We start from the raw sequence: 22,323 nt of genomic DNA on the forward strand, positions 1-22,323 counted from the left end.
CACACAGCATGATGTAGTAGTTGAACCCATAATTACATTGGGAATAGTTTTCAAAAAGCACTTGAAACTTATTTATGGTAAAAAAAAAAAAAAAAAAATCTGAAAGTATATAGACCAAAATTATTTTAAATGGGTATCTCTAAGTTACTTTTATTTTCTTCTGTTTGATTATTCGTAATTTCTGATTTTTGTACAATGAACATATTGTATAAGACACAAAGAAAACAATTATTCATTGTAAACTAAAACCTTAAAGAAACTTGGCCCCGAGTACACCAGTCAGTGTTTACCACAAAGAAGTGGGGAACTATATCCAGTAACTAGTTCAGCCCTAAATGCTGTTTATTAATGGAGAATTAGCCTATTCTCCAAGTGCACTTGAAAACTGTGCTTTGAATATACAATATTCAGGTGCTTAAAATGAAGACATGAAATCAGGGAACTTCTGAGCAAGATGGCAGCATGCACAAGGGCTGCAACAGCCTTACCTCCCAAGTTCTCTTTGCAATGACTAATCAAACGTATAAATAGGAAAGACTGGAACAGTCCTTTTACCTTCAAGCAGATCCCATACTTCTTTGCTCACTCTATTCGTTCCCACCTTACTCTGAAAGGAAGTCTATACCCCCATCTCCTTTCCCTAACTTTATTTTTCTCTCCAGCACTTATCCCTTTCTGCCATATTTTGTATTTACGCAGTATTTGTTTACTTTCTGTCTCCCCTCAGTTTAAATGTAAGTTTCTGAGGGGGAGGAATCTTGTATTGTTCACTGAAACAGTGACTAGTGCATAGTAGATACTGTGTAAATATTTATTGAATGAATAAATAATGAATACTTACATCTGTATTAGAAACCAGAGATAAGTGTCAGCCGCATAATAGAAATTTCAAGGCATTTCAGAAGACCCAGTATTGACAGGGCTGGATTTAAGCAGCACTATCACATGCTGTCTACTTCCTAAGAGAGAGAAATCAGAGGAGAAATGAGTCATGGCAAGTCTGTGGCAGGGTGGAATAACTAAAGTGCCAGCCTTCTGGGCTGAGGACTGAAAGGGGGTGTCAAAGGAACCAAAAAGTACTAAGGAGATTACAGAGAGGGTGTAGATTTAAAAAGCAATCTCATGAAGTTCTTTATTAACTCCTGGGCTCTCTCCTGACCTGCACATGCTTGGGTTTGCTCTTAAGCAGTATACCTACCAAAGACTTTGGGAGCTGAACTAAGGGATAGACCACTGCCTGGGCTCCAGACTGGCCACTGAATGGTGCATATGCAAGTCAGATCCAAATAGTGCTACAAAGGTGTTGGAAACAGTACGGATATTGAAACCACAACCCATAGAAGGCTGGTCAGAATTTGCATCCTGAATTCAACTTGGTTGATTTCCTGATAAAACAAAAACATCAACATTCTACATGTGGTTTAAATAAAACCCAGAGTCTCATAACATAATATTCAAAATATCCAGAGTATAATCCCAATTACTCAGCATACAAAGAGCCAGGAAAACCTCAGCTGACATGGGAAAAGACAATCAATAAATGGCCAATCCTGAAGGACACAAATGGTGGAATTAGCTAACAAAGACTTTTAAAGCAACCATGATAAAAATGTTCCGAGAAGTGAGAGCAAACACTGTTGAAACGAATGGAAAGATAAAGTCTCAGCAAAAAAAAAAGAAAGAACCAAATGGAAATTTTAGAACTGAAAAATACAGTAACCAAAATTAAAAACTCACTAGATGGGTTTCAATAGAAGAATAAAGGTAACAGAGGAAAGAGATTAGTTTCAGTTCATCTTAAAGATAGATTAACAGAAATTATCTAACCTGAACAACAGAAAAAAAGATTGGGAAAAAAATAATCAGTGCCTCAGGGAGTGTTGGGACAATCCTAAAAGGTCTGATATTCATGTCAACAGAGTCTCTGAGGAGAGGAGAAAGCGAGTGGGTAGAAAAAACATTTGAAAAAATAATTACAACAAAACTTCCCAAATTTGGCAAACGAGATAAGCCTACCCATTCAAGAAGCCAGCAAAACCCAAGCTAGATGAATCCAAAGAAGTACATGCCTATACACATCATAATCAAACCAAAAACTAAAGACAAAGAAAAAAATATTGAAAGCGGCCAGAGAAAAATGACACACTACCGATGGAAGAACAATTGGATGACTGTGGATTTCTCTACCAGCTAAATGCCAGTAGCACCTTATTAGTTTTGACAACCAAAAATTCCTTCAGATGTCACCAAATGTCCCCTGAGGGGGAAATTGGACCAAGTTGAGAACCATTAATCCAACTTGAGTTTTCCATTTTTCCAAACATTTTTTTAAAAGAAATGTTCCAATTTGGTTTACATTTCAATTACAGGGTTTACAAGTCTAGATTAAATTAACAAATATGGAGTAGGTCAAAGGCACCCATTCTCTCATCTCCCATCAAGAGAAGTTTAAAAAAAAAAAAAAATATATATATATATATATATATATGTATATATTCAGTACCAGGTTTATTTGGGTTCAGTTATTCATAAAAGATCAGCACTTAAGAAAGTTCATTTTCAAAGAGCCTTGAATCCTTACCCATTCTCCTCATCCCAGAAGGAAACTGCATTCTTAAAAGAACTGATGAGGAGAGAACATTCCTACTATAGGTCGAGGTGTATGTAGTTGAGATCAACAAAGTCTGAAGCAACCTGAGAACAGTATTCTGGTTGCTAGCCAGCGTTTCTTACCATTTGAAGACTTTGTTTAATTTCACATGGTAGAATTCTAAAAGATTTCCAGCAGCTGCAAGAAATGCCATATTGGGGGATATTGCACATATAGCAAATATTTGAATTAAGAAACACTTGTGATACCTTGAGTAATAGCAACCCAAAAATATGCAGTTGCAAACAAATACTGAATGTGGCTGTCAGATTGATTTCAGTACCTTTTAAATCTCAATCAAAGGGAAACATTTTTTTCTCATTGTTAGAGAAGCAATTAAATAGAAGCAGAAATTTTATCAACTAAATACTTTGTCAGATCAATCTAGAAACTTAAAACAAAATTTGACACTGGCTCTATGAACTATATGGATTGAGAAAACCCACTAATGTTCAATAACAATAGTAAATAAATACATGCACCACTTTTACTTTTTAAACGTTGGTAGTTTCAAGTGAACACAGAACCATAATTGGCTTAGTGCATTGGCTTGAGTAAACATGGCCATTAAAATTTCATTTCTTTAGCTCTAAAGATAGAGATTGCAAGGGGCTGCTAAAATAATCTTTTATTTTTTTGGCGAGGTCTTATAATTACACTGACCAGTCATGACAAATTCATTGCAACTTCTACTTTTCCTCTCATTTCCTTTTTTTCCGGAAACCTAGCTTTACTGAAATCAGTTTTCTTTTCCAAAACAGAGTAGACATTCTATTTCATTATTCATTCAGCAAACCTTTATTGATTATCGTTATGTGACAGGCACAATGGTGGGTTCTAGGGTCACAAAAGTAAGACACAAATCCTCAATTAGTATTCCAAAGGGGCTTATAATCTAGTAACGAAAGGAAGTATAGAGATAAAAATTACATTATAAGTTGGCAACTGCTCTTACAGAAATAGGACCCAAGAGCACAAATGCACAGATGATTGAGTAAGGCATACTGCCTAGGAAAATGGAGAAACGCTTCACAGAGAGAGCGGCATTTGATCAACGTCTTAAACTTGGTGAGGTTTTACAGAGGAATTCGGGAAAGTGCATTCTTCTATATGTGTGTAGAGAACAGCACAGGACAAGGGCCTGGGGTTCTGATCAAGACTAGTGCATATCCAGGAAATGATGCTAGGGGAAGATGACTGTAGGTGGGGCTCTTGGCCCCATCTTCACAACTCTCTTTTTTTTTTTTTTTTAATTTATTTATTTATTTTTGGCTGTGTTGGGTCTTCGTTTCTGTGCGAGGGCTTTCTCTAGTTGTGGCAAGCGGGGGCCACTCTTCATCGCGGTGCGCGGGCCTCTCACTATCGCGGCCTCTCCCATTGCGGAGCACAGGCTCCAGACGCACAGGCTCAGTAGTTGTGGCTCACGGGCCTAGTTGCTCCGCGGCATGTGGGATCTTCCCAGACCAGGGCTCGAACCCGTGTCCCCTGCATTGGCAGGCAGATTCTCAACCACTGCGCCACCAGGGAAGCCCCACAACTCTTAACGGAAGTGAATTGTCATCATAGGCCACCTCTTTTTGGCCTGGACCTAAAGCTCACATCAGTTACACAGCTGGCTGGGGTTAGGAATATAGCCTATAACATGGCAAAGTGTACATAGTGGGATAACAGCTACCTGTGATCTAGAAAGGCAGGTTGGGGGTGAGGGCTGCAGGCATGGAAGAATTTTGATTTTCAGTTTGAGGAACTGGTATGTTTTCATCTAAGCAACTAAGGAAGCCAAGACAGATTTTGCATCAGGGATACGGCATAATCAGCTTTGTTTTTTGAGAGCATTGTGAGGAGTAAATTGGAATGAGAAGAAACCAGTCTTGGGGAACCTAGTGAGGAAGCTGGTGCATTAGTAATCTGGGTGATGATTTTTGCTCTACCATGAGTTATGGCCAGAGAGTATTTCCATACTTATAATGATATTGTCTTCAAAAAGATCTCATCCATGTAGATCAAGAATGAATCACATGGCTTTTTGTTGTTTTATGAAAGGTCTGTTGGAAATTCAAAACCAGGACATTCTTATTCAGTCCATCCTAATCAGATTGTAAGGCTTCTACTCCTTTATCTGATGGCTCTTTAGCCTGTTGGAGAAAAAAAAAAAAAGCTAACAGTGATGCCAGGATTCTTGGGTTTACCTTAACTATGCAGATGTGGGTTTGGACTGCCACCACAAAACAGGGTGATTGCAAGCAAATGCAAGTCACTGAGAGGTGTGTGTTGCCTCCTAATCTTCCCAAGATCTTAGCTTCTACCCCTTGAAGTATAAAGAAAGTGTCCTTAATGCTGCTAGCTCCAAAACAGTGAAAATTATCTGGGAGGCAAAGAGAATCCTCTCTTCATTTCTTTAAACTGTGTCATATAAGGAACAGTTGAAGACAGTGGGAATGTTTGGTACAGAGAAAGTAAGCCTTAGCTAGGACATAGTAACTGTCTCAAATATTTGAAGACCTGTCGTGTAGAAGATGGCTTAGAATAACTAGCTCTACAAGTCTATAACAGTTAAGACTGACTGGTAGAACTTAAGTGGAGACAAGTTTTACTTTATTCTAAGGAAGACCTAACAGTCTAAAGTCAGCAAGGGCTTGCTCAGAATTAGAGTTCTGCTTCCTTGTAGCTTTGCGGTGTTCTCTGGAATAGACTTTATCCTCCTTGGTATAATAGTACCTCAGACACAAGTATTCTAGAAAGTAAATCTTGAATTAGGTTGAAGTGACCATCTGAGACATACTGATTTGCAAGTTGCTATGAGTAGACTGTTACATTAGCATTTAGAAAAATGGAGGGTGACTTCATGAAATGAAACAAGGATATGATGCTGAGCTGATAATAGCATCATGACAGGTACATTTATAGAGTGCTTGGTACGTGCCAGGCACCTTGTTAAGCACGTAACAATGGATATCTCATTTAATCCTCCTAAGAACCCTAGGGAGTATATTATTGGACTCTTCTCTATTTTTCAGATGAGGAAACAGCTCAGAGAAGTAAAGACATTTAAATAATCTGACCAGTAAATAATCTGGACCTATGTTGATGGTTTGGGGTTTGTTTGTTTGTTTTTTCCTGCTTCAAGGAGGCTGTCACCCCATGTACATTTGCCTACTAGCCATAGGTGTTTTCTCAGATTCTCTGGTAGTATTCAAGGAACCAAGTTCTTGGTGAACAGGACACTTACCCCATGGGGATTTGTTTTTTGTTTTTTTTCTATTCCTTAAGCTACCTTTACTTAAATACATGGTTAATTCTATAGACCAATTAATGAGTTGTAGTTCTGAGATGGTACTATTAGTATTAGGATAAATATATATCTTGAAAGGAAATTTCTGATTTAGGATAAATTCCTGAAGATTGATTGGTTTATTAAATTTTAGGCTTGGTTCAAGAGTTATATAGAGAAATTTCACTTGGTTTAAATTGTTTGAATAAGCATAAATCAGACTGAATTGAAATTGTTTTGTTTACCTCTCTCACTAAAATGTAAGACCACTTTTCTATCTTTGGCACATAGAAGGTACTCATATAAACTGGTAGGATGAATGACTGAATGCATGAGTGTGTACATGAATAAATGAACTTTTATCAGTATCTCAAAGAATCTCTGCCTTTTGCTTACTAATTCAATGAATGACTTATAAATGAGCAAATCTCCTACTTAACTTTATTTAGTTTTGTAAACAGTCCCTGGATTTTTCTTACCACAGTGCTATTAAGACTGAGGTCACGGGTTCCCTACACAATATGGTCTAGTTTGCTTCACCACAGATTATACTCATAACCCCAGCCAACTGTGCCATAGATGTAAGCTTTTGGTCACACTGGATCTTTGCACAGTCACACCTGTCACAGGAGAGAAAGACAGTTGTCTTTAGTGATAAATTAGTAGACTCAGGTTCATGTACTAAAGATGATGTATTATTATGATAATTGTTAAGGAACTGTATTAAGGAGTTGTTAATAAAGCTGAGTTATTACATTTTTGTTAAGTTCAGCATATTGAAAAGTGGTCTGGAAATATATTTCTGATAGTTTTTAGTTAATTATATTACAGTCTTAACCAGAGTATCATAACACGTTCTGATTTTAATTAGGTAGGTTTGTTTATATCCGCTACTGAGAATTTATGCCTAAGTGATTATTCATTTAGAAGCACTGAAATGGTGTTTCCAGTGTATCGCCATTTTGAGTAGAGAAATAACCCTAGCATGAAAAATTGTGTTTCTTGAAGAGTTAAGGAAATGCAAGCTGAAAATGATAATCATTGTTTCATCTACTTTATTCCCTGTAGGATTTAAAATTTCAGTCTTGAGTTACTTAATCTGTCTGTTCAAGTGCTCTTTATACCTGGGTGGTTATGAGTGACACTGGTGTACGTGACTTTGCACTTTTGCCTGCTCACGGGCTGAGCACAGTCGAATGCCACATTTGCCTAGCAATTACATTAGTAAATATTCTAAGAGATGCCCCAGATATTTCCTTTAAGGTTAAGTTTTGTCTTGTTTTCAAAATGAAGTTCTGGTTCCCTTGTAGCTATGATTTTTTTTTTCTAACTTTCCCACATTTTCTAGTGGCGTGGAGTTTTATCTAAAAGAATGTTGATTATTTTTCGCCTTGGGAATGCAGTAGATCATGAGGCTAATTCCATACACTGATATTTAGTTGTGATTTTAATAAGTACAAATCCATGTCCCTTGACAGATAGAAAGGAAATGTGCAACTACACTATAAATATTGTAGATTGCTTCAGGCCATTAAGCCCAGCCCAGATTTTTCCATTAGGCATTTTGGAGGATGTTGTTGCTTCTGTCTTGAGAGTTTACATGAATTAAGAGAATCTATTATTATAAAGACACATGAACACGAGGTTTTGGAAATTTAAAAGCACACACACTGTAGAGGTATGGCCTGACCCTTCTAACCAGAATTTACATCCAAAACTCACTGAGCGTGAGACACTATAACCATTTGCAACCCTCATTAAATATTTAATCTGGTTTTCCTCCTTCTCTCTTAGTCTCACTCTGACTCAGCATAAGGTCAGGATTCCTTGACTGGTCATCACAGTGGATTTACTTTAAAAATAACTCTGTGAGAGGCCAGAGGCCCTCTGAATTGGTCATTTAATCCAACCATATAGATCGCTTGATGGATTGCCCAGTGTACTCAATTATGGTTGTATTAATTATGCTCTGTGTTCTGCCTTCCTTTCTCCCCTTTCTGGGAGGTTCCAGGGAGCAAGCCTGCTGTTCTCCAGGAAGAGAGATCCTGGCCAGGGTCCACCCAGTGTAGCACTTATCACAGTGCTCTGTGTAGGAAGCTGTTGGGGCACATCTAGCTCCTCCATGAGACTGTGGACTCTGGAGGGAGGAAACCATGCCTTACTCAGCTCTGGGTCCCATTCATTCATCAAAGGTATATCGAGCCCCTACAGTGTGCCAGGCACCACGGCAGGCCCTGGGAACACAAAAATGATTAGGACACAGTCCCTGCTTTCAAAGAAACCCTCTGTTTATGAAGAGAAAAAAGAAACTTGATGAGCGTGATAATAACGGGTGGCATCAGTTTAACACTCAACTGTGTGCTGGGTTTTGTGTTAAGTGTTTAATAAGGACCATCCCAATAAAACCCTGTGATGTAGAGGCTGTTGGTATCTCTGTTTTGCCATTGAGGAAACTCACAAAATTATTTAACTTATGCACAGACAAGAGAGTTTGAAAACAGGCATCCAGTTTTAGAGTTTGAACAACTAACCACTAAATCATACAGCCTAGAAGTGATAATGAATGAATGTATTATACAGTCACAGAGAAGGGAGGGTCTAATTTCTTTATTTGAAGGACAAGGTAAAGTTACAAGAAAGTTTTCACAAAGTAGTAGCATGTAGGATTGTACCAGGCCAGAGGAGGAAGCAGAGTCTGGGCAGTGGGGACGACATGGGGAAGGCAGAGATGTGCAAGTAGAAGCTGGGAGTGAGCAGCTTATGATCAGGCTAAAGGATGTGGTTTGAGATTTGTGGAAGGTAAGATAGACTAGTTTGACAGGGGAAGTTATGAGTGATTTAAGAAATCGTAACTCTATCCTGAAAAAAATATAGCAAGAATTTGATGGGTTTTAATCAGAGGAAGGACATAATTAGCTCTTCATCTTTTTTTGGTGGGGGGAGGGTGCTGCACCACTCAGCTTACAGGATCTTAGTTCCCCGACCAGGGATTGAACCCGTGCCCCCTGCAGTGGAAAGGCAGAGTCCTAAACACTGGACCGCCAGGGAGTTCCCTAGGTCTTTATCTTTAAAAAAAATTCTCATGACATACAGAAAAACAGATCAACCAGAATAGATAGGATTGGTGGCTTCTCTTTCAAGGAGAAGAAGCAAGTCTTGGATGAACCCCAGATTCTGACATGAGTGACACTATTGTCCTGGAAGCAATATAAATTCCTTATAACCCTTTTAGAAAGTAATCTTCCAGTGTGAATCCAGGGTCTTTAAAATGTCAATACTTTTATCCTGGTAATTTCATGTCTGGGAATTGACACTAAGGCAACAGCGCAAAATGCAAGATATGACTTTAGAACAGCATTCGTGATAATAGTTCAGGGTGATTAAAATATATGGGTGAAACTGAATGAATAAGTAAGTAATTGAATGATTGATGGAAAATAGTGGAAACATTGGAAACCATAATAGAAGAATGGTTAATATACATTCACTGGGTAGTTATTTTAATCAATAATAATGTTCTGAAAATTATATAAGTACATGGGAAAATGTATGATAACTGGAAAAAAGCAGAGTAGAAAAAAGATACTTTATTATTATAGAATGATTACAACTCAGAGCTCTGTTTAGATAAACAAACTTGAAGGAAATACACCCATCAAATTATAATGGTGGTAGTTTTGGCCTTCTGTTCTCCATTTTTCCAATATTCTTCAATACACTTAATTCATTTTTTTTTTTCACACACACACACTGTATTTTATTTTTACAAGAGATAAATAGACTGACACCAAGCATTGTACATGAATGACCACAACAAAAGCAACGATTGCAATTACCAAACACACTTAATTCATTTTTATAATGAAAAAAGGTGGAAACTTTGGGACTGTTCATTTTGGACTTATGTTTGAATTGCCTGAAACATCAAAGCGATAATAAATAGGAAACCATTAGAAATTGACTTGGTATTCAACTCTGGGTTTACACATTGGAGACATTTAATAAATGTCAACTGAATGGAAGTTCTAACCATTTTACTTCCCCTTGGGTCAGAATCCTAGAATCCTATTGCAATGCATTAGAAGTTTTTACCATCATTTGAACTTATATAGGCCCACAGAAATGGGGGGAAAATAAACTGTTCGCTTTTCAACTCCATACCTGAAGCAGTTGGAGGGGACTCTCCTTCCCTGTGCAAAAGTAATTTTAATCAGCCAATCGCAAATAACATAAAAAATACTTTATTTCAAGCGTATATCATTTCATAAAGTTATTTTTTTCTCTTGTACAAAGGGAACATTGATTGCTTTCCTTAATACCCATATCCTTTTTCTTACCTAGCAGCTCTTGGTCAAGGGTCAAGGGTCTGCTCTCACTGTTTTCACATTTTTAATGAAATAGAATCCAGAGGTATACTTAACCTATTGAATTTTGATGGACTTTTGATAATCCAGATATTTTCTAATTAAAGGGTTTCAGTGCATTAGTTGAGTATGTCAGCATCCTGTGTGCCACAGCAGATGTGTTTTGTTTTAAGATTGCTTCTCTTGGGGTCCAGAGTCGTATTTAGAAGAAAGGACTGTTTTTCACTGTTACTGTAATACATTGGAGACATGTTTAAAGCTGGGGTGGGGATAACATGAGGTGATCTTGTCGTTGCTTCTGTGCCATGGGGACAGGGACTAAGCCCCCAGCACTCGGACTAGGACTTGATGTTGTCTGGTCCGGGGATCTGTGAACAAAAGGGTGTGCAAATTCATGCGTCACACTTCAGTCACGTGGTCTAGCGTTTCAGAGCACAGCCCAATTCTTTTAACAGTTTTTGCAGGCAAAAGGAGTGGTGCAGGGCGGGGAGAAGATGGTTCATTTCGAGGCTGCTGACTAGACCACGGAGAGTTTAGACTGTCATTCAAAGCGAACATCTAGGCGGAAACTTCGGTGATGTGTCATGAGGGTAGCCGGGGGTCTACCTCCCTGAAAATAACTCACCACCAACTTCTCACAGAATTTAAAGTTCCCACTGGAGCCCGGCTCCTTAAGGGCCTCTTTCATGAGTTGTATATATCTGATACCATTGGCTTGAGGAATTATCCATTTCCTAGTAGATGTTTGATTCATTCATCTGGTACCACCAGTAGTATACCCACGAAAATGGAACACAGATAAGTTCAGTGTACATGTGTGGCAAGGGTGTACGGATGTAAGAAGGGCTCAAGGGCTGGAGCACAATACTTGAGGCCCTTCCAAATCAGGGGTCACTTGGGTGGATCTAAAGGCCAGGGTAATGGGGAGTGGGGTGAAGGACATCCAGTTCAATTCAACCAGTATCTGCCAAGCACCTCCTATGTGGAAGTCAGTGGAATAAGTGTCCATAGAGACCAGAAGAAGGAAGAATACGATGTGGGCTTTTCACTCAAGGGAGTTAACCGTTACAGTGTCTGGGAAAGAATTAAATAATTCTAACATTTGTGGGATGTTTACTGTGTGTTAGGTACCATTCTGAGTTCTGTGTATGTGTCATCTGGCTAATGCTGTCATCAACCCTATGACGTAGGTACCATGACTACATTCCTTTTATAGATCTGGAAACTCAGGCACAGGGGAGTCCAAAAGCCTTTGAGACTTCAGTCCCAGCATTCTGACTCCGGAGTCCTTGCTTTGAAGTGTTATTCTATACTGCCTCCCAGACAGATTTTTTTTATATTTCAGGGCCTCTGAGGAAAGGTGAACCAAAAATGTGAGAGTGTGCTCAGCAGAGAACAGTATGTCTGTTTTGCCAGACTTCCTCTACCTCATTACCTGAAATCTTGTAAAATGTGAAACGTACAAAGAACCTTTTTGCTATTGTAAGATATTTGACTTGGCTGGTTTAGCAGGCCCTTATCGCCCCGAACCCAAGTGTTCAATCTGATCCTAAATATTCTTGGCTTGCAGTTAATTGGACCTAAGGGATTTTGGGGGTTATTGTTCTAAAGTCTTAGCCAAGAAATATTTTCTTTTTGGACTTGCTACCTGAAATGTGGGCAGCTGAGCAGAGTTACTTGGTAGCCTTTGATCCCATTAGAGAGTTCTGAATTGGTAGCTCAGATCCTTGAATGAAATATGATATTAAAATAACACCAAGCTGAAGTCATAGGAGATTGCAGTGTAATGTATACAGTCAGAATAGCCAAGATTTAAGGGAAATAAAATGAGTTTCAGTTGGCTTCGTTTGCTCACTTGTGACTTTCCTTTCACCCTTCAGTAATTCTTAACCAACCTCTTCACATAGCAAGGACACAGCAAAACATAAAATCTCTAACCCAAGTGTAGGGATTTTAAATCTTTCAGAGCTCGATAAACACCAGCACCCTTTATCACTCCAAGAAAACCCAGGGACGAATGCAGCTAACGAACTTGAATTTCTCGAAGTTTAGCTGTTGCTCTGATGTCATCTTCCCACACTATTTTATGTTCACAAATTTTTGCTTCAACACATGTGGCCTTTTTTAAGGGAGGCCTAACCCAATGACCTAGTGTTGGCAGACGGACTGTGTTTCATCTAGATCCTCTGATTTTTATTAAGGGTGGTCTATGGGCCTTTCTTGTCTGCCCTCTCACCAGTGGCCAGCCTTCACCAAAGGCAGTAACTACTTCAGCAAATCACACAAACAACAGTATTTCAACTTATTTACAGGTTCATTTAGCAAGTGCTGATTGGAAGCTTCCTTTGTGCCCAAGTGGGACCTGGACTAGTGTCTTCTTAAATTCCATACCCTCGGCACGTCACTTTCCTCACCCTAGTTCTGGCCTCGTGCCCAAGCACTGTGCAGGACTCTGGGGTCGCAGAGCTGTTAAAGATATGGCCCTTACTCCCAGTCCTGACAGCCCAGTGGGAGACACATAAATGAACAATGGATGTTGTTGTTATTGTCTCAAACTATAGATTAAGCCATGCTACACATTTTTTTCCATTTTCTGTACCTAACTAAATACTGAACTCAAAACAGGAGAAAAAAAGAAAAGTAATTTGGATATATGATTTCCTTTAAAGTAACTTACAGATTTTGCTGAAAAAAAATATTCAAATACTCCTCTGTCAAACCCTCAGAATTAGCCTAGGGAAGAATATCTTAAATGCTGTCATTTATCCACTGAGTGGAAAAGTAAAACTCTCTTTTTTGTCTTAATGAAAAAATAACAATAATAAATGCAGAGGCAAAAAGTATGTGGAGCATAAGTGGCCTTACCAACTCACTACTTTGAAAGTGTTTTCTTAAAATTGTAGTCAGTCAAAGGGAGAGACAAGTATCATATGATATCCCTTATATGTAGAATCTTTAAAAATGATGTAAATGAACTTATTTATAAAACATAAACAGACTCACAGACATAGAAAACAAACTTATGGTTACCAAAGGGGAAAGAGGTGGGGCGGGGTAAATTAGGAGTTTGGGATTAGCAGACAGAAACTACTATATGTAAAATAGATAAACAACAAGATCCTACTGTATAGCACAGGGAACTATATTCAATGTCTTGTAATAATCTATAATGGAAAAGAATCTGAAAAAGAACATATATATATATATATATATATATATATATACACACACACACACACACATATATATATGTATATGTATAACTGAATCACTTTGCTATACACCAGAAACTAACACAACATTGTAAATCAACTATGCTTTAATTAAAAAAAAATTTTGTAGTCAGTCATATAGTTATTTTGGAAAGGGAGAGTTAATTTCCCTGTTGGTTTCTAACTTAGCTTCTGGGGACTCACACTGCAAAATTCCCTTGTGATGATACTGAGATGGGAAGCAAGATGCTGGAATTCATCTTTTCATGACTTAGGTTCTGCAACTCAACTTCTGAGCAAGCACGGTGCTTCACCCTCCTTTTTCTCGCTCTTGATAAAGTCTGATTTGGATGGTGGGAGAGCCATTCACACTGTCCACTTCTTTGCTTCTGTCCAGCCAGTGGTAACCATTGGTGCACACATCTAGTATTTAGAAAGGGCCATTTGGTCAAAGATGTTTATTGTATCAGGGTCGTGCTGGCCTTCCACTGTGTTATACACATTCTTCTATTTTCAGTCAGTGGACTTCTTAAGATGTTAAATCATCTAGAAACAAGTTTCTGTTACAGTTTTTAATACTGTTAATTTTTTCTCATTGCAGAGCAAAGAGATTGCATTCCAACTTCATGAGGACTTAATGAAGGTTCTTAACGAGCTCTATACGGTAAGCACGTAATCTTTCTTTTGGAAAAATCTTTGGTTTAGAATTCTGGTTTGCAGAAACACTTCTCTTATTAGAACTCATTCCAAGCTAGAGTGCTGATGGATGCTTGTCTGGTTGAAATGTGGAACCGAGTGGATAGATGGCACGAGACTGTTTCAAGTAAATATTTATATGCAGTCAGAACACTTTAAGAAACTGGACTATAGTTGTCCCAAAAAGACTGTTTTTACATGGTTGGATTAATGTGATCTATTCATATATTCAGTTCCAGAATATTGAGGGGGAGGGGTATCTATTTTTCCTTCTTGGCAGTAGTTTGCTTTTCTGAATTGAAGTTTTTTTCAGGTTAATGCATATAATCAGAAGAAATTAAATGATTAACTATTAAAAAAACAAAATCAATGATTAGTCATATGCCTATGTATATTTTGTTTTACAATTAATGATCATATTATTAAATACATATTCCTTCTGGAGGAATTTGACGAGTTTTTATTTTAAAAGAGAACAACATAACGAGAACTGAGTAATGTTAATTTGTTCTAACTATAGATATTTGCATTTTCATTACACAAGATTATTTGAATTTTTCTTTACAGGCAAATTAAACCTGAAACTTATTATTAAAATATGTTTCTTGATTTACAAATTCATTTGTTCCTAAAAAGCAAGTGTGGTAAAATACAGTTTTGTGAATTAAATTGCTTTTAATGCTCCACTGATACTTGCTAATTAAAAGAACCTGTAATTTTAAACTTTATAAAATGAGTGATATTCTTATAAAATCCACTTTCCAGTTTTTTTCTACGTGTGTGATAAATTTGTGTTTTTATCAGCATGTTTGCTACACCTGTGCTTTTGAATTAAATTGACGGTTTCTAATTGCTTGTTCCTCCTTCAGAAACCTTTATGTGCAAAAGCCTCGTGTTATAAGGTCATATCCATATAAAAGGCCATTTATTAGCCCACGCTTGGTGTGATTTATTAATTTCTGATAACCTAAGGTATCAACCATTTCTAGAAATCCTGGATGTAGAATTTAAAAGTTGAATCAGCATTGTGCCTCTGAGACTTCCACAGAAGAAATTCTGTCTTCTTCCATTGCACTATTTTAAGATGAGGGCTTCATGGCACTTTCCTTGTGGTTCCCTTTGCTTGGGCATTGTTTTACCTAGAAATATAAATCAGTCTCTAATACTTTAAAAAATAAATCTGCTGGTTGTCATGGCCTCATACACAAGAGCCTGTTGTTTATGGTCTGGAACTGGTAATACTAGTCAGAGCAGCACTGGCAAAGATAAACTTGACTGTTGAATACAAGAAAATCTGGTAGAATGTCATGAAAATTTTATCTCAGTGAGGGATGTGTATAGAGAAATTTCTCCTGGATTCAGCCTATCAAGTGGAATTAGACATCTAGGAGACTCTATAGTTGAATCAAGTAAGTTGATAACTCCTCAAACGTCTCATCAGTATCAGTCTGAAAGCCTGAAGGAGCCAGATTCTAGAAAAGGTCACCAGAGTTTAAATAACCCTGTCAGTCATTTAATCTCTGAATCAGTTGAGGAATCAAGGCATAGAGGAGACAGGCAAAGAGGTTTTCATTAGGTAGTCTGTAGATCACTTTGAGCTCTTGGGAGATAATTTTACTTTAACCAAACCAGAGAGCATGCACATTTGAGGTCAGATGTCATGTTCTGTGGGGAAAGACCGTCTTATTATACACACACACACACACACACACACACACACACACACACACACACACACACTTTTACTCTGAAAGATGGTCTGTCTTGCAATTTAAATTCAGATACATAAATTCTGTCATGTTCAGATGAAATCTATCCATTACATATATTCAGTTTACATTCAGAAAGGAAGAAAAAGTGAGGAGTGTTTGAACAGGGGACCAAGGGTTGGGGGAATGTGGTTTAGGTTCTTTATTCAACCACTGACTGGTCACGAATAAATTACCTTCTGAGTTGCATCATGCATAGAATTTTTTTCAAGTGATGACGTAATAATGATTGTTGAAGTAATGTGTAAAATATGTAGCCTGAGGGAATTGAGGATGCTATTTAATTGCCTTTTCAAACAAATATTCACTCCTCCCTTTCAACCCTTGATACTCCTTGGGAGTTGAAGGTGAGCTCCTTTTTGAGAGGTCCATTAACTTCCTTAAACCAGAGGAGTGCTTTTTATTAAATTACAGTCCAACCTTAGTGGTGGGCAGTAGCCTTATGTGTGGGCTTCCCTGCCCCAAAATAGTTCTCTCACAGGTCTGTTGATTATTCCAAACATTCTATCAGAAGGCTTTGTCTTAAATAAAATACAAATGCCCAGGACAAATAGAAAGAGATGCCTTATGATCATTTCTACCTTAAAATGAACCGAGTTTTATCAGATTCTTTGAGAGCTGGTTGTATCCATGGGGCATGAAAGCCTGGACCTCTGAGCGGGAGAGAGCGGATTGTGGCATCTGAGTGTCGTCTGGAAGGAGAGGAAAGGCTTTGAAGACATGCATCCCCTTTTCTATATTTCTGCCTCAACCTTGCCTTTATTTACAGAAACAGGGCCTCAAAGTGGTTTTGAACCTACCACATGGGCCAGCCACAGCAGTTAGGATTACTTGGGCCTTGAGTAACAGAGGTACTCAGAGTAATGGCATAAACAAGATAGAAGCTTAACCTCTCTCTCACATAAAAGAAGTTCAGAGGTTGGCAGCACAGGACTGGTATGGAGGTTACATAAAGCCATCAAAGAATCAGGCTCCTCCTAATACACTGTTCAGAGAAACATAATTGTATCTTTGTTCGTAGAGTTCAAGATAGTTGCTGGAGCTCCAGCCATTACATCTGCTTTCCTGAAATGGAGAAAGGAGACTCCAACAGAATGGAGAAAGGAAAGAAGGGCAGGCCCTCTGTCTCTTACGAAGACTTAATGAAGGTTCCATATAACACTTTGATATACATCTCATTGGGCAGAACTTAGAAACGCAGTTTCACCAGGCTTCAAGGAAGTCTGGGAGTTATAGTCTTTTAGTTGGCCAGCTCGTTAACAGCCAGTTAAAAATTGAGGATTTTGTTAATTTGAGAGAGGAAGGGAGATATTTTTTAGGTAACTAGCCATGCCTTTCAAAGTAGCTAACATTTATTAAATGCTTATTATATATGACTAGTTATTGTGCTAAGCACATGCATTATTTTATGTAATCCTCACAGTGTCTCTATGAGGCAGTTACTATCATTATCCCCATTTCACAGATGAGGAAACTAAGGCTCAGAGAGGCTTGCCCAGGTTGCACAATAAGTAGTAGAGTGGGATCTCAAGTCCAGGTCTGGCTCCAGAGCCTCTGCAGGTCTGTCATTTTATCTCTGTTGCCATAGTTTTGGGAAACCATTCTCTAACAAAGATCTCTAAATGTCAATGCCACCCTAACAACACAAAGCACCTAAGCCATTTATCACTTGCTCCTTTGTACTTTTTTAAATCAGTGGCATTAATGTTGCTTTAACAAAAACATAGGTGAAAAATTGAACGTTTGCCTCACTGGCAACCTGTACTTCTTAGAAATGTTAATTTAAATGATCTAACAAGAAGGAAAAAGAAATAAAAAGAAAAAATACAAAACCAACAACAGAAAAAACTAAAAAATTAAAATTAAAAAAAAAGATCTAACAGATGGGACTCATTGGGCTATAAAAAAGTAAGAGTGAACCAAGATCTTCAAATTCCCTTTCTAAGTCTAATCCACTAATTAACTTCCTTTTCAGTTTAACATGTGAGAGAGAACTAAAGTAGGGTTAAGAAAGCAGGGAGACAGCTGTACTTTAAGGAAACAGAATTGACTGGACTCACATAGAACTTGAATTTGAATCTCAGCTCACTTAGCCAATCTGGGCATCTGTATTAGTCTGGGAGAAACAGAACCAATAGGAGATTAGATAGATAGATAGATAGATAGATAGATAGATAGATAGATAGATAGATAGATAGATAGATAGATAGATAGATAGATAGATAGATATAGATAGATAGATAGATAGATAGATAGATAGATATGGGAGAGAAATTGATTATAAGGAGTTGATTTGTGCGGTGTGGAGGCTGAGAAGTCCCCATATCAGCAGGCAGCAAGCTGGAGAGCCAGAAAGTAATTCCAATCTGTTCAAAGGCCTGAGAACCAGGAGAGCTGATGGTGTAAGTTCCAGCCCGAGTTCAAGTCCAAAGCAGGAGAAGACCATGTCTCACCTCGAAGACAGGCAGAGAGAGCAAATTCCTCTTACTCAGCTCTTTATTCTATTCAGGCCCTCAATGTATTGGATAAGGCTCACGCATGTTGTTAGGAAAACTAGTTTATCTATTCCACAGTTTCTGAATGCCTCCTACCATGCCAGGCACTTGTAGATGTACTGGGGATGTATAATAGATGTGAATAAAAACAGACCATGTTACTTCCTCTCAGGGCATTCATATTCTAGGGAGGAGAAACAGACAATAAACAAATAAATATATAGTATGGCAGGTGTACGTGCTAAGAGAAAAAATAAAGCTGAGTTAATACAGATTAAGCATTCAGAACAGTGCCTGGCACATAGTAAATGCTTATTACATGTAAGTAGTTAGTGTCATCCTTATCGTCATTGTCATCTTCCTCATCATCGGTGAAGTGGGGATGGCAACAGCTCCTTGTCTGCCTCTCAGAGTAAAGGTGGAGATCAGGGATGATATTAATAGTAATTTCAGATGGTTTTTATATATATACATGGTTTTTCCTTATAATCAGTATATATTAGTTTTGTACAAAAAGAAAAAGGATGGTAACTTCCTGTAAGAAAACCAAATCAATAGTAAATGTGAACAGGGCTCTGACTGGGTTAGTGGAGAAGTGAAAAGGCAAAAATGGAAAAATGGTGACACAAAAGGTTAAAAGGAACATTCAAACCAAAATTTGCCTTCATCAGTCTGGTAAAGGGCTCATCATAAAACAGTGGTTTGAAGTGTTAAGCCTGTCCCCTCATACCGAAATCTCAAAAGGTTATGCTGTATTTTAGGAGAAAAACAATTATTTGCCCTATATTAATATTTCTTTACTTTGCCTAGGTTTTACAGCATTATACTCAGTGTTTTGAAAAACAAGGCGCTTACCATCCTCAGTAAGCAAATTCTATCGGAGATTAACACAGATGTCATGGTAAATCCACGTGAAATTGATTGTTAATTATGTGTAATTGATGATTACTCTCTCCGTACATCAGTGACACACATGGCTAGCCAGAGTCAAGAGATAATCCATCTTCAAATTCCATTAAATTAAGAGGAAAGAACTGAGAAAATGAAGATTTATCCAGCCCTTACCATGAGGCACATGCAGGATCCCATTCATGTCTCACAGCAGTCCTATGAGGCAGGTATTCCTAATCCCAAGGTTACTAATGGGAGCCGGGGCTCCAAATAATTAGCTCAGGGTCACACAGATAGTAAATGAATGCTCCAAAATCTCAGCCCAGTTCCATCCCCAAGGCCCATCAGTTCCCCACTGCACAGCTGCCTTGGGGAAGGATGTGCAGGACAGGTGGGGAGAAGAAGGGTGGAGCCTGATCTAATAGGTAAAACTCAAGAGTTGAAACTCTTACACTGCATGCGCTGATTGCCACTTGTAAAAACTTGATTGAGCTTTCCAGATTGTTGATGTGGGTTACAAAATGGGCAAACCCAAACAGCTTTGGGTTTGCACACTCAGCTTTAATATTAGGATATGTTCATTTGGAGGGCTGCCTCTTTAAAACATAGCTTTTCTTATAGCTTTAGTGTTATACGTGTCAACACCACCTGTTTAGCTGTGTGTTCTCACATGGTGATTAGTGCTAAGTATCCATTACTGGCTATTCCATGCACATTTGTTTTCTCCCTTCTGAGCCCTAGCTCTAATTTGCCTAACAAATGTAAATAGAGAATAGAAGCTGTCCCAGTACAAACCCAAGTCTTCTGAGCCTCTTGTACAGGAGTTATTTGGAAAACAGGGTTTCTGAATGCACACAGATATCCACGCTGGCCTTTACATATCTTTGAACCAGTTTAAAATGTTAAAATGAAAAGCTAATTATTTTTAGAGGAGATGGGAGGGAAGACACTTTATTATTTCAAGCCCTTCTTAGAAAACTCCACCTCTGAGGACTGCTGAGGAAAGCTTCCTTGGCTGGCTTTGTGAGCCTCCCACAAACCAGGAGCTAATGCATTCTTCTAGAAGAAGAAACGTGCCCCAGGCAAGGTTGAAAGGTCATTCTGAAAAAGCCCAAGATACTTGCCACCTCCTATCGGAAGATTTTTCTCTGTGCCTCAAAGAGGTTTTTGGTTTTTTTATTTTGTTTTGTTTTGGTTAAGTTATTTATTTTAGCTCAAGGGCATTTGAAGTATTTGAAATATACATTTATGTAGTGAAAATGCAAATTCATTGCTTTGAGAGGGACTACAAAGAGGTCTGGGTCTCGGAACAAAACACTGAACAAAGAGAAATAAGGCGTAAAGGATATGTAAAAGGCTCCCCAAAATGAAAACTTCTCTGGAATACCACATGCTCCGTGATGCCACCTGGAAAACTTTTTTAAAAAGCAGTCTATTTAGAGATCCTGGGCTGACAAAGTGTTTCCATATATCTTTGCCCTGGCTTTATTACTAGACACTTAGATGGAAAGAAAGAGAGGTATTGGGATCACGTGACTCCCTGCCAACTTCTGAATTCTAATCTTGGCCTTGACACAGACTGACTTTAGAGACCAGGTTCGATAGTTTAACCTGGATTCATTTTCCTGCCAAAACGATTGAGATTAATAAAATTTCCATTGGAAGACTCTCTAAAGACAGCTGTTGTTTTTTTTATTTTTAAAAAATTTGTTATTGAAATATAGTTGATTTACAATGTTGTGTTGTTTTCAGGTATACAGAAAAGTGATTCAGTTGTTTATATATTATATATATTCTTTTTTTACATTCTCTTCCATTATAGGTTATTACAAGATTTTGAGTATAGTTCCCTGTGCTATACAGTAGGTCCCTGTTGGTTATCTATTTTATATAGAGTAATGTGTATATGTTAATCCAAAACTCCTAATTTATCCCTACCCCCCCCCCAGGACATCTGTTTGATAAGAACTTTATATGTAGATGTCTTTTAGGGTACCCTGCTAATTAATGAGGTGAAATGCTCGCTAGCTCCTGCTTGGAATTTTTCTTTTCTCTCTGAGATTTGAGAATTAGTTATGGTTGGTGCTTATGAACTACAAATAAAACTGTCTCTTAAAAGAAGTGAGCAATATGAACCAAAAACAATTATTTGGCTTAGAAATGAAAAAACAAAAAAGTGTTAGAAAGTATAGTTTAGTAAAAACAAAACATTTCTAAAGCATGTTTCATATCAAGAATCCTTCTCAGAGTATTTTATCCAAACTATTACATTCTGAAATATAGTAGTATGACTTTTAAATGATTAGAATGCTTTAATAACAATCAGAATGTTTCATTTGTATTGGGTAATTAAGGTACTTAGCTTTGTTTATCATTATTCATCAAAACCAAATATATAATACATATACATAGAATAAATCGTGGGCATTTTCCTTAGATTTATTGTCTCAAAATGGACTAGAAATGTTGGCCAGTAGAAATGTAAAAATCATGTGAAGGGAATGAAGATCTAAATCTGTTGAACTGGGTGATCCATTTCAACATATCTTAACTCACATGATTATCTGATAGAATTTTAGCGTTGAATGGGCCTTTAGAAATGATCAAATTAACCTCCTCATTTAGGGAGACCACCACGGAGACTCAGATTAAGTGATTAAAGTCCCAGGTTGGAACTGTAACCCAGGTTTTTATTTTAATTCAAATTAGTAAATAGGGCCCTACTATGTATGTGCTACTGTGCTGGGAGCTTTAGGCAAGACAGTACCAGAAGTCTGGCAAATAAAAGCTAAACAAGGACTAAATAGCAACAACTAACCTTTATCTGGTACTATTCTAAGCAATTTACATAATTAGCTCTTTAAATTTTTCCAAGGGACCTACAGGGTAGATGAGGCACAGAAAGGTTAAGTACTTTGCCCAAGGTCACACAGCTAGGAAGTCTCAGACCAAGCAGAGTCAAAAGGCTCAGCTCG

The 22,323-nt window shown here is 37.9% G+C and overlaps 1 protein-coding gene across 3 annotated transcripts in view; it reads left to right on the forward strand.

Annotated features, from left to right (window-relative positions):
- The window catches only part of SRGAP1 (SLIT-ROBO Rho GTPase activating protein 1), a 276,221-nt gene that overhangs the window by 145,624 nt on the left and 108,274 nt on the right, over window positions 1-22,323 (forward strand). For all 3 annotated transcript variants that reach the window (XM_036867076.1, XM_036867078.1, XM_036867079.1), the window contains exon 4: window positions 14,099-14,161. In XM_036867076.1, coding sequence (XP_036722971.1) covers window positions 14,099-14,161 — 63 coding nt within the window. The remainder of the gene's footprint in view (window positions 1-14,098; window positions 14,162-22,323) is intronic.

This window comes from Balaenoptera musculus, chromosome 10 (genome assembly GCF_009873245.2).
Source record: "Balaenoptera musculus isolate JJ_BM4_2016_0621 chromosome 10, mBalMus1.pri.v3, whole genome shotgun sequence".
NCBI lineage: Eukaryota > Metazoa > Chordata > Mammalia > Artiodactyla > Balaenopteridae > Balaenoptera > Balaenoptera musculus.